Source organism: Rutilus rutilus (assembly GCF_951802725.1).
Source record: "Rutilus rutilus genome assembly, chromosome: 13".
In the NCBI taxonomy this organism is placed as follows: Eukaryota; Metazoa; Chordata; class Actinopteri; order Cypriniformes; family Leuciscidae; genus Rutilus; species Rutilus rutilus.
The window spans coordinates 6,417,027-6,430,046 of NC_140218.1; the positions used below are offsets into that span (position 1 = coordinate 6,417,027).

The 13,020-nt window shown below is 39.5% G+C and overlaps 2 protein-coding genes across 4 annotated transcripts in view; both read left to right on the forward strand.

Moving 5' to 3' along the window:
- The window catches only part of LOC311302619 (E3 ubiquitin-protein ligase TRIM39-like), a gene marked incomplete at its 5' end in the record, with an annotated part of 106,825 nt that overhangs the window by 62,822 nt on the left and 30,983 nt on the right, over positions 1-13,020 (forward strand). The window lies entirely within an intron of this gene.
- On the forward strand, positions 11,151-12,460 carry LOC311302634 (uncharacterized protein). Its single transcript, XM_084428634.1, has 2 exons — positions 11,151-11,760; positions 11,962-12,460. Exons 1-2 carry the CDS (start codon positions 11,355-11,357, stop codon positions 12,435-12,437), a joined length of 882 nt encoding a protein of 293 aa, XP_084284760.1. The 5' UTR covers positions 11,151-11,354; the 3' UTR covers positions 12,438-12,460.

A 13,020-nucleotide genomic window follows, 5' to 3' on the forward strand; every position in this document is an offset into this window, starting at 1 on the left:
GCTATTTTGCACTTTGTTTATTTTAGGCTTAAGTTATAGTCTAATTTATTTATTTTCTTTTCTTGTTAAAAGTTAACTTGCTTTATTTTGCATTTATGCTTATTTTCTTGTTTATTTACATTGTCGTTTATTGGTCACGTGGTGCTATGTTAATTTGCATAAATAGGTCAAGGTGGGAGGAACCAGGAGGGCTGCGAGGGCATATGGTTTTTTACCACAGCGTGAGAGAGGCAACAGGAAATGTCTGTGAGCTTGCTTATATGTGTAAATAAACCTCCTCGAACTCATCTTTTGCTATGGACATTAGTTTATTTTGGTACCTCTAACCATGAGTAAGGCCTAACCCATGACGTAGCCTCAGTGGCCATTTGAGAAGTTTGGTATTATTAGTTTTGTTTAAGTTTATGGACAAATAGCCACTACAACCTTTATAAATAATCTTGATCTATAATAACATGATGGGCGCTGCAATGTTGTCCGTCGGATTTACAGCACGTGAATTCATCAGTTTCTCCCGAAATAAATGCAAGAAAGTGGCCGGTGAACTGAGAAGAATAGAGTAAACTTTATAGTTCCTTGTCTTGCACTATGTTTGTCTAATATGAATAACACATGTCGGCAAATTATATTTGAATAGATTGTTATTGCTGCTTCCACATACATCAGTGTGTTTTACAAACTCCAAATGTATTGGTTTACTCGTGCTTATGTGTATTTAAATATCTGAAACCAAAAATAAACATTATGAAGTTGAAAAACTGCTTAGTTGTGATGACAGCGCTGAACGCGTCCGACTCTGGCTCGTTTAAAAACCTTAAATAATCTTGATCTATAATAACATGAGATGGGCGCTGCAATGTTGTCCTGTCAGTCGGATTTACAGCACGTAAATTCATCTGTTTCTCCCGAAATAAATGCAAGAAAGTGGCCGGTGAACTGAGAAGAATAGAGTAAACTTTATAGTTCAATTGTCTTGCACTATGTTTGTATAATATGAATAACACATGTCGGCAAATTATATTTGAATAGATTGTTATTGCTGCTTCACAGACATCAGTGTGTTTTACAAACTCCAAATGTATTGTTTTACTCGTGCTTATGTGTATTTAAATATCTGAAACCAAAAATAAACATTATGAAGTTGAAAAAACTGCTTAGTGATATATGACAGCGCTGAACGCGTCCGACTCTGGCTCAGCGCCAGCCAATGCGCGAAAGCACAGTTTGAATCTGGCAGCACTGAACATTCTAAATGTGGCGTGTACTCTCAGGGGCTAGTTGATGACATGGTAAGCAAGTTTGTGAATAGTTTGAATAAAAAAGGAAAAGCGAAATAAAAGCGACACATCTGTCATACAGTATTATTGTGGCTGCGGTGTATCGCGTGACGCGTCGCCATGGAAACATTAAAAGGAACGTTCGCCTTGAAAAAACTTACTTTCTCGTGGCCACGAGTTAGTATCTTGAGGCCACGAGTTACTATCTTGAGGCCACGAGTTAGTATCTTGAGGCCACGAGTTATATCTTGAGGCCACGAGTTACTATCTTGAGGCCACGAGATATACTATCTTGAGGCCACAAGTTACTATCTTGAGGCCACGAGTTAGTATCTTGAGGCCACGAGTTACTATCTTGAGGCCACGAGTTACTATCTTGAGGCCACAAGATAGTTATAATAATTTTTTTTTGCCAAAGTGGGACTAGGGGGGCTCCGTAAATATGTGATACAAGTGCAAAAATGAAATGTATATTCAGGCCCTTAAAAATCAGTCACTGAGAAAACATCAACTATAATGAAATATTTGTGAGTTATATACGTGTAAATGGAAATTTGTTACACGTCTATTTCTTTTGTCTTACATTAATACTTTGCTTTTCAAGTCTACTATAAAATTTTACATCATTTGATTTCATATTATATTGTGAAATTCAACATAATGCTAAATTTCCAAACTTTCCAGAGTGTTTCTACATGTTATTTGGTAAGGACATTTCTGAAGCCATTTTCTCTCTCTTCTCTCCAGCTGTAAACATTGAATTACTTGTGAAATGTTGAGGTTTTTGGTTCATATAAATAAAGACAAATGTTCAATTCTATAACTGATAGGGGAGAGCGGGGCACAACCGAACACTCTCTGACTTTCTCAGTTTGTCTAAATCCACTTGGGGTTCAGGGAATTATTTTTTTCCCACATTAATTTCCCACACGTCTAGAAAATTATGTGGTTTTGTTTCATTAATATATTGTAAACTCTTTTCTTGATTTACCCCGAAAGAATGGAAGTGAAATGTGACAACATGCCCCACAGTAACATGACCATATGACAGATTAAAATGTTATCAGATCTAATTAAAAAATAATAATAATTACAAGACAAACTCAAATAAAATAAATAAAATACATTTCAATAAAATACAATTGTTAACTTTTTCATATAAAATGATGGCATTTTTTAATAATAAAAAATAAAGAAAATGTTGAGTTTGACAACAAACACACCGCAAAACACAGCTATAGAGCATAGTTCAAAACATAATAATAATTAATCATTTCTGAACATTGACTCTCAGTCTTTATTCACCATTTTCTCATGGTTTCTCAATAGAATTAAAGGGCACCTATTTTGCAAAATTAACTTTTTCACATAAATGTGTGTTGGCAGTGTGTGAGCAAAACCACCCTATAGAATGATAAAAATCCACCCAGTGTTTTTTTTTTACAATCTCAATAGATCATAAGCACTGTCTCAGAATGAGCTGTTCTAAGATTCTATGCAATACGACAATTCACCATGACGTCACAACAGTAATAGACGTTCTTCCGGGTGGCAAAAGCCGAAGCGTTCCTATGGCAACGCTAGTAAATTGCTTGGAAGGGAGGCCCACCGTTGACAGTAAAAATGTAATAAAAATAAAAAATTTAATTAAATATAATGCATTTTTTTTTATCATAATAACAACTGTGTTTAATGATATAAGTAAAAAATATTATAAATATGTATATATAGTAGGCCTACACATAATTAGCAAAATACTCTCTATAGCTCTTTTTTTCTAGCCAAAATAACGTGCTATATAGCCTATCATGGTCATTAAATGGCTTTCCTGAGGTAAATGTTATGTGACAATTGTTCTCCAGCTGTTATATCGACCTTTGCGCAGTTGAAAAACACTGATTGGTCGATATTATGTATGAGGAATATACATTTCGGTAAGTTGCGTGAGAAAATGGATGTGTGGCGTGAGAGCGTGTGAAAAGTGACAATTGCGTGAGTCTCACGGTGAATGCGTGAGAGTGGGCAGCCCTCTTTTACTTCAGGCAGTGACTGGCAATGAGTCTCTTCATCAAAAGAGACAAGTTTACTAATATTAGTCTCGAATTTCCCCGGCGGAAGATAAATGCTCTTCTGTGATTTTGTAGATGGACCGTTTTGAGAATACACGAAGCAGAGTTGAAGGGCAAGCAGGGTTGGCAGCAGAAAGGTAAACGTTGGATGAATCATATAATTTAGGGGATCGTTAAGATTTCCTACTTTTGACGACACGACGTCCACTCGCTATAACCTCCTCACCCACAGGAAATCGATGAAACCCCTACAGCCTACACCTTTTGCTGTACATCTGGCAGCGCAACCCCAAACACAACACGTTTTCATCATCGTTTCAACTTTGATCAACAACAATGTTTTTAACTATGTAACTGTTGCAGTCGCCGGCTGGATCTCTTCAGTTAGTCAGTGGAAGCCGCTCGCGTTCTGCCACCCTGAAGTTACTCGGTGCCTATTGTTTACAAACATTCTGAAAAGGCCTATATGATGTAGAATTGCACAAGCCCCTCCCACGACGGTTGATTGACACATTGGTTGAGCATAGACCCGCCCTGAGTGAGCTGGACACATTGTCTGCCATTGCTCCGACGGCAGAGCAGCTGTAGACAAGAATGCCTCCTAAGCAGGGCCGTTTGAAGGAATTTGGGGGCCCCAAGCAAAATGGACATGGAGGCCCCCCCCCCCCCCAAAAAAAACATAATATAATATGTAACCATATTCCGTCCGTTCGAAAAAAAAAAGTTGCACTAACTGTTTGTTACAAGCAGCATTTGCCGTCAGGCAGGTAGCTAACATAAACATATTTTTTCTAGCCTACCTGCTGAAAAATTACACCATTTGTACAAGACAAGTGGAGCTATTTTATCCAGTGTAATTTATCACTTAGGCCTACCTCTATCTTTAGGGGTGTAACAAAATTCACGGTTCGGTTCAATACGATACTCATGTGTTACGGTTTGGTATGTTTTCGATACAGCAAAAAGAAAGAAATGCCAATTTCCTTGATTTATTTATTTTTCTTCTTTTTTTAATTAAAACTAGCATCATAAAATATGATTTATTTTTACTTTGAGCAATTCTGGAGCTATAATTGACTCTTCTTAGGAGCATATAAAACAAAACAGCTCCTTGGAAAAAATTTAATGTAATTGTATTTATGTATTGTAGTAGTTATAAACAAATGTTTATTTTAGTTAAGATTAACATTTGCATTGTATTCATAATGTCAAAATAAAACCGAAGTAATGTTACTTGAAGGCATTATAGCCTACTATTCCTGCCAAACTATGTGAATGTTTCTCACTAGATCTCGCAGCAATGTTATTACTTCAGTGGCGAATTCAAATGCTTTCTTTACTGGATCTCTTATTAGAGCTGTGTAGTAACAGTGTCGCATGATCACGATCGGCTCGCGCTGCACTGGTCCAAACTGATAAACAACGGTCCGTCAACCACACAATAATAACGAGTAACGTTAGCTCATTTTCGTTCCCGCTTACATTACATTTGCCATTTGATGTTGGGCAATGTTGTGGCCGCGCCGGCGTCTCTACATTATGAGCGCGCTTGCCACGCGCAACGCGCCTACATTTGAAATAACAAAATTTTGGTCGGCAGGAAAAATGATCCAACGAACCGATCGGTTTGAAAACGCGTACCGAACACCGAACCGAAAGCCTCGTACCGAACGGTTCAATACGAATACGTATATCGTTACACCCCTACTTACCACTATCTTGTTTTTTCTTATCCTCGTCTTCCTTTCTCTTCATTATTTTCTGGCTTCCTGAAGCATAATTCCGCTTCATGATGACTGCCGAGGAGTTTTTGTATTTTGCCGGCAGCAGAGATCACGTGATTGGCTGGCTGCTGTCAGCGACTACTGAGGGGGGCCCCCTTGAGGGGGATCCCGATAACAGTGTCATTGCACTTTACTGCATTGACTATCAAAGGGGCGCTCACACAGTTTGTCATTGCATTTTATTCTTAACCAGTCGTTGTCTTGGGGCCCCAGGCCAGCTCGGGGCCCCAAGCAATTGCTTGGTTTGCCTGTCTTGTCGCGACGGGCCTGCTCCTAAGCGATTGAGGTGTTTTGTTGTTGGATGTAAGAATGAACATAGCAGTCTTCATTTACTCTCGTTGTTACTCGAGGGTGGATCAGTACTGTTTGTGATCCAGCTTACGGTCTCCGGAGCGACAGGACTAACGTTACTGACCACGGCAGAAATGAAAGTGAGAGCGCGCACTTTATGACAGCTCATCGAGTCGTTTAACGGATATAAGGTTTACCAGTTTATTTAGCACCCACTGAAAAGGTGTGTATATATTTGTTTACTTTTAGTTGTAACGAGTGTTTTGTGTACTTCGCTGTGTATGTTGATGATAATGAAAGGGAGAGAGAGAGAGTTTATGGATAAGACTTTAATGCTCACTTCTTATACTGTTTATTCAGCTCTTACAGTGATTCTCTGGAGTAAAACTAACGCTTCATCTTTAGTGTGATGTACAATAAACTTCACTGAACTCGTCAGTATATTTTGGTCATCATTCGGACAGGGTCTGCTACAGCAGGCTTGTATTAATAGTGGATAAAAGCAGATGACAAGTAAATTAATAAAATACTGCTCACATTACTTCACAATTGCTAGACCATATTGTTAATGTGATAAACGAGTTTACACAATACAATTTATATGCACATATAGAACAGATTAGTTAACATACTTGTTTTAAATGCTTACACATGAGCAGAAATACCGTAGTAAAACCCTGCTGTCATCAGACCAGAAACACACAACAGGACTAACATGTCAGGTCACGTCTCCACATCAATAAAAGGAAAAACAAAGAGAAATGCATCGGGCATGAAGCAAATTATTCTTATTTTAGGTCTATTACTGTAATACAAAAAATAGTCTGGAGACACGAGATGGCACAAATCTGTTTCCCAATGTTCCCATTTATATGGATTGTTTCTTTTGTTTTACAACCTGATGGATAAGTCAAATCATAACAATATAGTATAAATTAAAATGAACTAGAATAAATCTTTAACAAATTTACAATACAGTCTGAAAAGGACCTGAATGTAGTAAATTGAATTTGGAAACTGAGTATATATGGGATAAGCGGAAGAAGATGGTATGGTATGGGAGTATATATGTGATGCCAGTAATGACCAATGAATGTGTTTTTGAAAAAGCTGTAGTTAGAAATGTTTTATTTAGAAATAGCACTCATTAAAAACTAGAATCTGAGATCTTAAACTCATTCCTGAACAAACTGAATCTGAAATGTCTTCATTAAACTGTTAATTAAAGCTGTTTTTATGTATTATGTGTGTGTGTGTGTGTGTGTGTGTGTGTGTGTGTGTGTGTGTGTGTGTGTGTGTGTGTGTTTGTGAGCACTGACCAAATCTGACTGAGAACTCATAAGCTCACACAGAACACAGGAAAGCACACAGCCAGAGGTTTTGTTTTACACGGGTTGGGTGAGAAAAACACTGATATTATGGATTCGGACGGCACTAAAATCACCGACTCACCCCTGTAAATGTTTAAAATACCGGATGAGCCCATGAGAAACAATATTAGCGTCCGAATAGGACTTAACTGACAGTAGCCTATGCTTTCACTGGCATTTAAAAGCGCTCTTTTATTAAATTAATAATATAATATATAATAATAATATAATTAAAATTCTAACAACAATCAGTGTGATTGACGATTTTATTCTTTGCATGAAAACACTTGAATTAGCCTAACTGAACACTGTCTGTGTGTATTAAAACTTCAGAATTATATTCTATAGACCTGCAACAGTGATAAGGTAAAGCTAAGAGTGGTCCAGACCAACCTTCCGAACATATGACTTACAGAAGGTATACTTAACTAAGAATGTTTCGGGAAACACTTATTAACGATAAGGTACAGCTTAAGGTGTAACTTAAGAACGACGTAGCGTTAAGAAGGTTTCGGGAAACCCAGCCCTGATCTGTTGTGGAGATCTATCAACTATGCTAAAAGGGGTGGTGTGGCGCAATGGATAAGACACATGCCTTTGGTGTGAGAGACCCGGGTTCGAATCCACTGTGAGACACCAATGTGTCCCTGAGCAAGACACTTAACCCCTAGTTGCTCTAGAGGCGTGCGACCTCTGACATATATAGCAATTGTAAGTCGCTTTGGATAAAAGCGTCAGCTAAATGAATAAATGTAAAATGTAAATGTAATGCTCAAACCAGAGCTGTTTGGACAGATCAAATTGTCAGGACGGGCTTTATACGATGATGGACAGATGATCAACAGTAACGTAATTATCCACGTCACCAAAGAGCGCTTGGGTTGAATTCGTTTACAACAAAGATGGCTGCCGCTGATTAATTGTGTAGATTCCGCCATCGCATCTGTTATAGAAGATATCGACAGCGCATTCATTTTAAAAGAGGAACAGAGAACCGTGATCAAGGCACAATGATATTAAAAAGCGTGACTCTATCTGAGTGAAACGCCACACTGACGGCCCGTGAACGGCTTCGCTCCAGTGTGAACGATCATGTAAAACTGATTTCTTTACGTGCTAAACTCCTCCGACACAGATTGTGTGCGGCTTCTCTCCAGTGTTCATTCTCAGCTGATTTCAGGAGTATATCTATTTCATGTATGTTTAAGCATGTTTTATCCTCATGCGAGGTTTCTTTCTTTTCTATGATTTTACCGGCACTAGAATCGTTTCTAGTTTGTTACAAGAATTTCATAAATTCTATGATGAAGACTAACGAATACTTTACCCGCTTATAAAAGTCCCAGTGTGTACGTGTTTGCAGTTATTTAAAAAGATTTAACCTAAAAAAAATAAAATACTCAAATCTTAGCTCGATAAACCTACAGATTCGCCAAGTTCACGGGTTCGTTTCCCAGGGAAAGCAAGACCTGATAAGAATGTAAATGTGTACCTTGAAATGCAATGTAAGCTTTGGATAAAAGCGTCTGCCAAATGCATAAATGTAAATGTAAAACAAAATACAAACAAAAACAATACTCAAATCTTAGCTCGATAAACCTACAGATTCTTCTCCTCAAAAAACTTTGCACTTTACTGTCACCCAATAAGTGAATCTTAAGCAAAGACAGAGATGCCATGAAATGTGTTTTTACGTCTCGTTTTACAGTTTGTGAGCGCATTAATTTTAGTGCTGCAAATCATCTCACATCTTCTCTGGGAAGTTCTAGATTTTGTAAAGAAACTCATACATAGGCATCATTTATATTTGTCTGTATCTATTAATTGTATTAATTTTGAAATGTGAGAGATGGCAGAAGGCAGTAGATGTGGCTTGAGTTAGGCAGAATAACACTGAGTACGTGCTGTGTCTAGATAACACTAGTTATGTGTTGTTAAATGACTGCGCTTCATAACACAGAGTCAGTTCCCTTGCAGAACTGCTGTAGCTTAAAATATTATCACAAATAAAAAGTGCACATTTTAAAAGGGGACTGAGAACTTTTGAAGCTACAATAAAAAGCACTTTTTTTTTAAATTGTTGTCTTTGACTCAAGTGATGTTTCTTGTTACAGGTTCTGTAATTACAAATGTAAAATATTATGAAAAAGTAATAAAATGAAGAAACATACCTGATGGAATATAATCATCCTCATCGCTCTGTTCTTCCTCAGCTGTGGTTTCTCTCCTCATCTTCATCATCATCATCCTCATCGCTGTGTTCTTCCTCAGCTGTGGTTTCTCTCCTCATCTTCATCATCATCATCCTCATCGCTGTGTTCTTCCTCAGCTGTGGTTTCTCTCCTCATCTTCATCATCTTCAGTGGCGTCTGCAGCATCTGCTGTTCTCCAGCGTTACAGTCTGAACCCAGAGACTCTGTGCAGGTTTGATCGGTGGATCCATGACTGTCACACACACACACACACACACACACACACACACACACACGCACTCTGCTGAGCGTCAGTGCAACAGAGTAAAGTGAGTCCTGTGTGTCTCTGGATCTCTGTGTGTTCAGAGAGTTGATCTCTGACGCTCCACTGAATCCTGTCCATCAGTCACACACACTCAAACCTCTTCCAGCTCCTGAGGAACACAGAATCACAGCGACTTTCAATTTATATAACAACTGTTCCTCTGAAGGAGACTATTTTAGAGAATAATAAACTGTAAGCAGACTGGATGTAACATTTCTAGATATGTCAAAATAGCAGTAGAGACCATGGAGCCGTTCTCAGTCACACTAATGTCTGACAGGAATGCTGGAAGCTTCTCGTTGTTCTGGTAATACACTAATACACTTTATTGTAAACATTGCAGTCAGAATCTGCAGTCATATCAAGATATTTGAATTGTGAGAATCGAATCAATGAATCAATTTGATTAGTTCATTAGTCAGCAGAAAGAAAGGAAAAAAAAAACGAGGGAAAGACAAACAAACACTGAGTTTCAGGTAATTCAGGTATTAAAGGATGAAGTGAATCTTTATCATGTACAAACCTCTCGATCCCTTCAGTTTCTGGTTTCTCTCCATCATCTTTACCTCCAGTGACGCCTTCTCTTTCTTCAGCTGACAGATTTCTGTGATGAAACTATCAATATCCAGAATGGACAGACATATATTATCTAGATTTAACAGGTTTACATTTTAAACATGCTATTCTCAAACTTCTGCTTGTTTCTGAATCTGTGAGCACTGTGTGAACTCCTTTCAAAAGTGAGGGTGAGCTGCTGCTGCTTCGTTTCATTTACAGTGGATATTAAACTACTAAACAGTGCATTAGCGCCACCTATTGGCAGTATATTTACATTTACATTTACATTTAGTCATTTAGCAGACGCTTTTATCCAAAGCGACTTACAAATCAGGACTAAATTAAGCGAGTCATCATGAAGAGGCAAAAGACAACAACAACGCAAGAAGTGTTCAGAATACGAAGTTCAGGCATTATTCAGAGTAGCATAAGCATGATAGGTGGGATTTTAAGGGAAAGGTTTTTTTTTTTTTTTTTTTATGAGTTTAGGTGCTCATGGAAGAGATGGGTTTTCAGCTGTTTTTTGAATGTTGTCAGGGATTCAGCATTCCGGATAAGGGTGGGGAGAGTGTTCCACCAGCATGGAACTGTGAATGAGAATGATCTGGAAAGTGATTTTGTGGCTTTCTGTGATGGAACCACGAGACGTCGCTTGTTGATTGATCGTAGGCGTCTGGTGGGGATGTAGGCTCGTAGGAGTGAGTGAAGGTAGGAGGGAGCTGAGCCTGTGATAGATCTGTAAGCAAGCGTCAATGCCTTGAACTTGATGCGAGCAGCGAGAGGTAGCCAGTGCAGAGAGATTAACAGAGGGGTGACGTGGGCCCTCTTGGGCTCGTTGAAGACAAGACGAGCTGCAGCATTCTGGATCATCTGAAGAGGTTTGGTAGCACATGCTGGAAGTCCGGCCAGAAGAGTATATGGAACAGAAAACACCCTTCATCTCTTCACATCCACACTGAGCCTCACACACCGTCCAGAGCAAACAACAAGCACTGCACACTATAGAGACTGCTAGCATATTTGAAATATGTTTATAGATATATGTTTCATCCTCCTGTGAGCTCTTTCTTTAGTGGTTTTGCCGGCGGGTAAAATCAGATTTCCCTCAGACGGACCGCCAAAATAACAGTTGAAATTTAAAAAGCTGAGATTCGTGCTTCAGGATCGTGACGTGAGTGTGCAAAGGGTCTAGCTGCAGACCTGCACTTGCACTCCCAGACCTGGGGCCTCATGTACAAAGACTTGCATTGAATTCATACTAAAACATTGCGTACGGACAAAGCTGTAAATGTGCGTACGCACCAAAAAAAATCAGATGTATGAATCTCTGCGTACGCAGCATTCCACATACATTTTCTTTGTACATCCCAATTAACGCGAAATTGAGCGCACATGCACGAGCACAACACCACACCCTGTCTCCTCCCTCAATTAAATTAATTTAAATATGGTAATTAGTCCAATTTGGCAAAAGAAACCTGCAAGAACATGGTTAAAGCAAGCAAGAAACGAAATTTCACTGAAAATGATTTAGAGGTGCTACTATCAGAGGTAGAAACAAGAAAAAATATTTTATTTGGAACTTTGTCCTCTGGAATTAATAATAAAAGAAAGAAAGAAGAGTGGGAGAGTTTGTCTGATGCCGTCAACGCGGTGGGATCTGAGAGTCGCACCGTAAATGAACTGAAGAAGAAATGGTCTGACATAAAGGTGGAAGTTAAGCGGAGAACTGCTGCGCACCGACAAAGTGTGGGCAGAACAGGCGGTGGTACAGGGGCTGATGAACTTGCACCCTTTGATCAGAGAGTTGCCTCTATTGTAGGAGACACGTTAATCTCTGGAATCGTATCCGTTGATGTGGGAGACTCGGATATACTACAGGACTGCCAGCAAGGTGACTAATGTAAAATTTATTTCCTTAACTTTGATACATATAGCCTACCAGCCACCATTTAATTTTAAAATGCATGCAATGTGGCAAAAAGTACACCAGAGATTTTACGTAACCACTGCTTTTATTGCAAATGCGTGTACCCATTAATAAGGAACAGACTCAAATTACAGTTAACATGTGCCTGTGTTTATTTGGACTTAGGAACCGCAGGAACAACAGCAGGAACGTCCACTGGCACGCACTCAGAGTCCGCACCACCCGAGCAGCCAGAGCCCATTCAGTCCAGCGTCTCCGGTGTCTCTAATGCTCCCCCCAGTGCTGAACCCCATCCATCTGGCCGCGTCTTGACGCATGCTGTTCTGGAGTCACAAAAGCAAATTGTTAGGGCCATTGGAGAAATTAACAGTCACCTGAAAAATGTCACTGACGCACTCACAGAAATAAGCCATTCATTAAAGGAATTGGTGAACTTTGTGTCTGAGTACCATTTATATTGTCGCAATTACACGTTGACGGGCCTGAATGGCTTGTTGATTGTGCTGCACATATACTGGTCCTGGCTCAGGGTCATCTGGCGGTGCCCCAACCTCACCAAGGGGTATGCCATGCCTGTGTGCGACATTGTGCAGCACTCCACAGGCCAGTATGATGCGGCAAACCTTGTCAGGGCGGTATAACAGCATCCCCCCAGTCCTGTCAAGGCAGCGCCACCGACTTTTCAGCTGCCCAATCGCCCGCTCCACAACTGACCGAGTGCGAGAATGGACATCATTGTATCTGCGCTCTCGGTCAGTTTGTGGGTTGGTGAGGGGGGTTAACAGCCACGTCTTTAGTGGATAACCACTGTCTCCTGATGGGCAGTTGAATAATTACACACACAAAAATTTAACTTTTAGATAGAACCATACATTTAAATAACTTACCAAGTAGCCACCCATTGCGCACCTTGCCAGCTTGGAGTCTCATCCCAACCATGCTGTTTGTAAGGATATATGAATCATGGGTTGACCCAGGCCACCTTACCACAATATTTGTTAGGCGCATTTGTGCATCACATATAATCTGCACATTTATTGAATGAAAATGTTTCCGATTCACATATGCAAATTCTTCTTCAGATGGCGCCTTTATAGCAATATGTGTGCAGTCGATCTCTCCGATTACATTATGAAAACCGGCTATCGCTGCAAATTGTGCTTGAATATTTGGCTGGTCACCTGCATCGTATGGGAACGTTATATACCTGGTAGACAAGCGGAT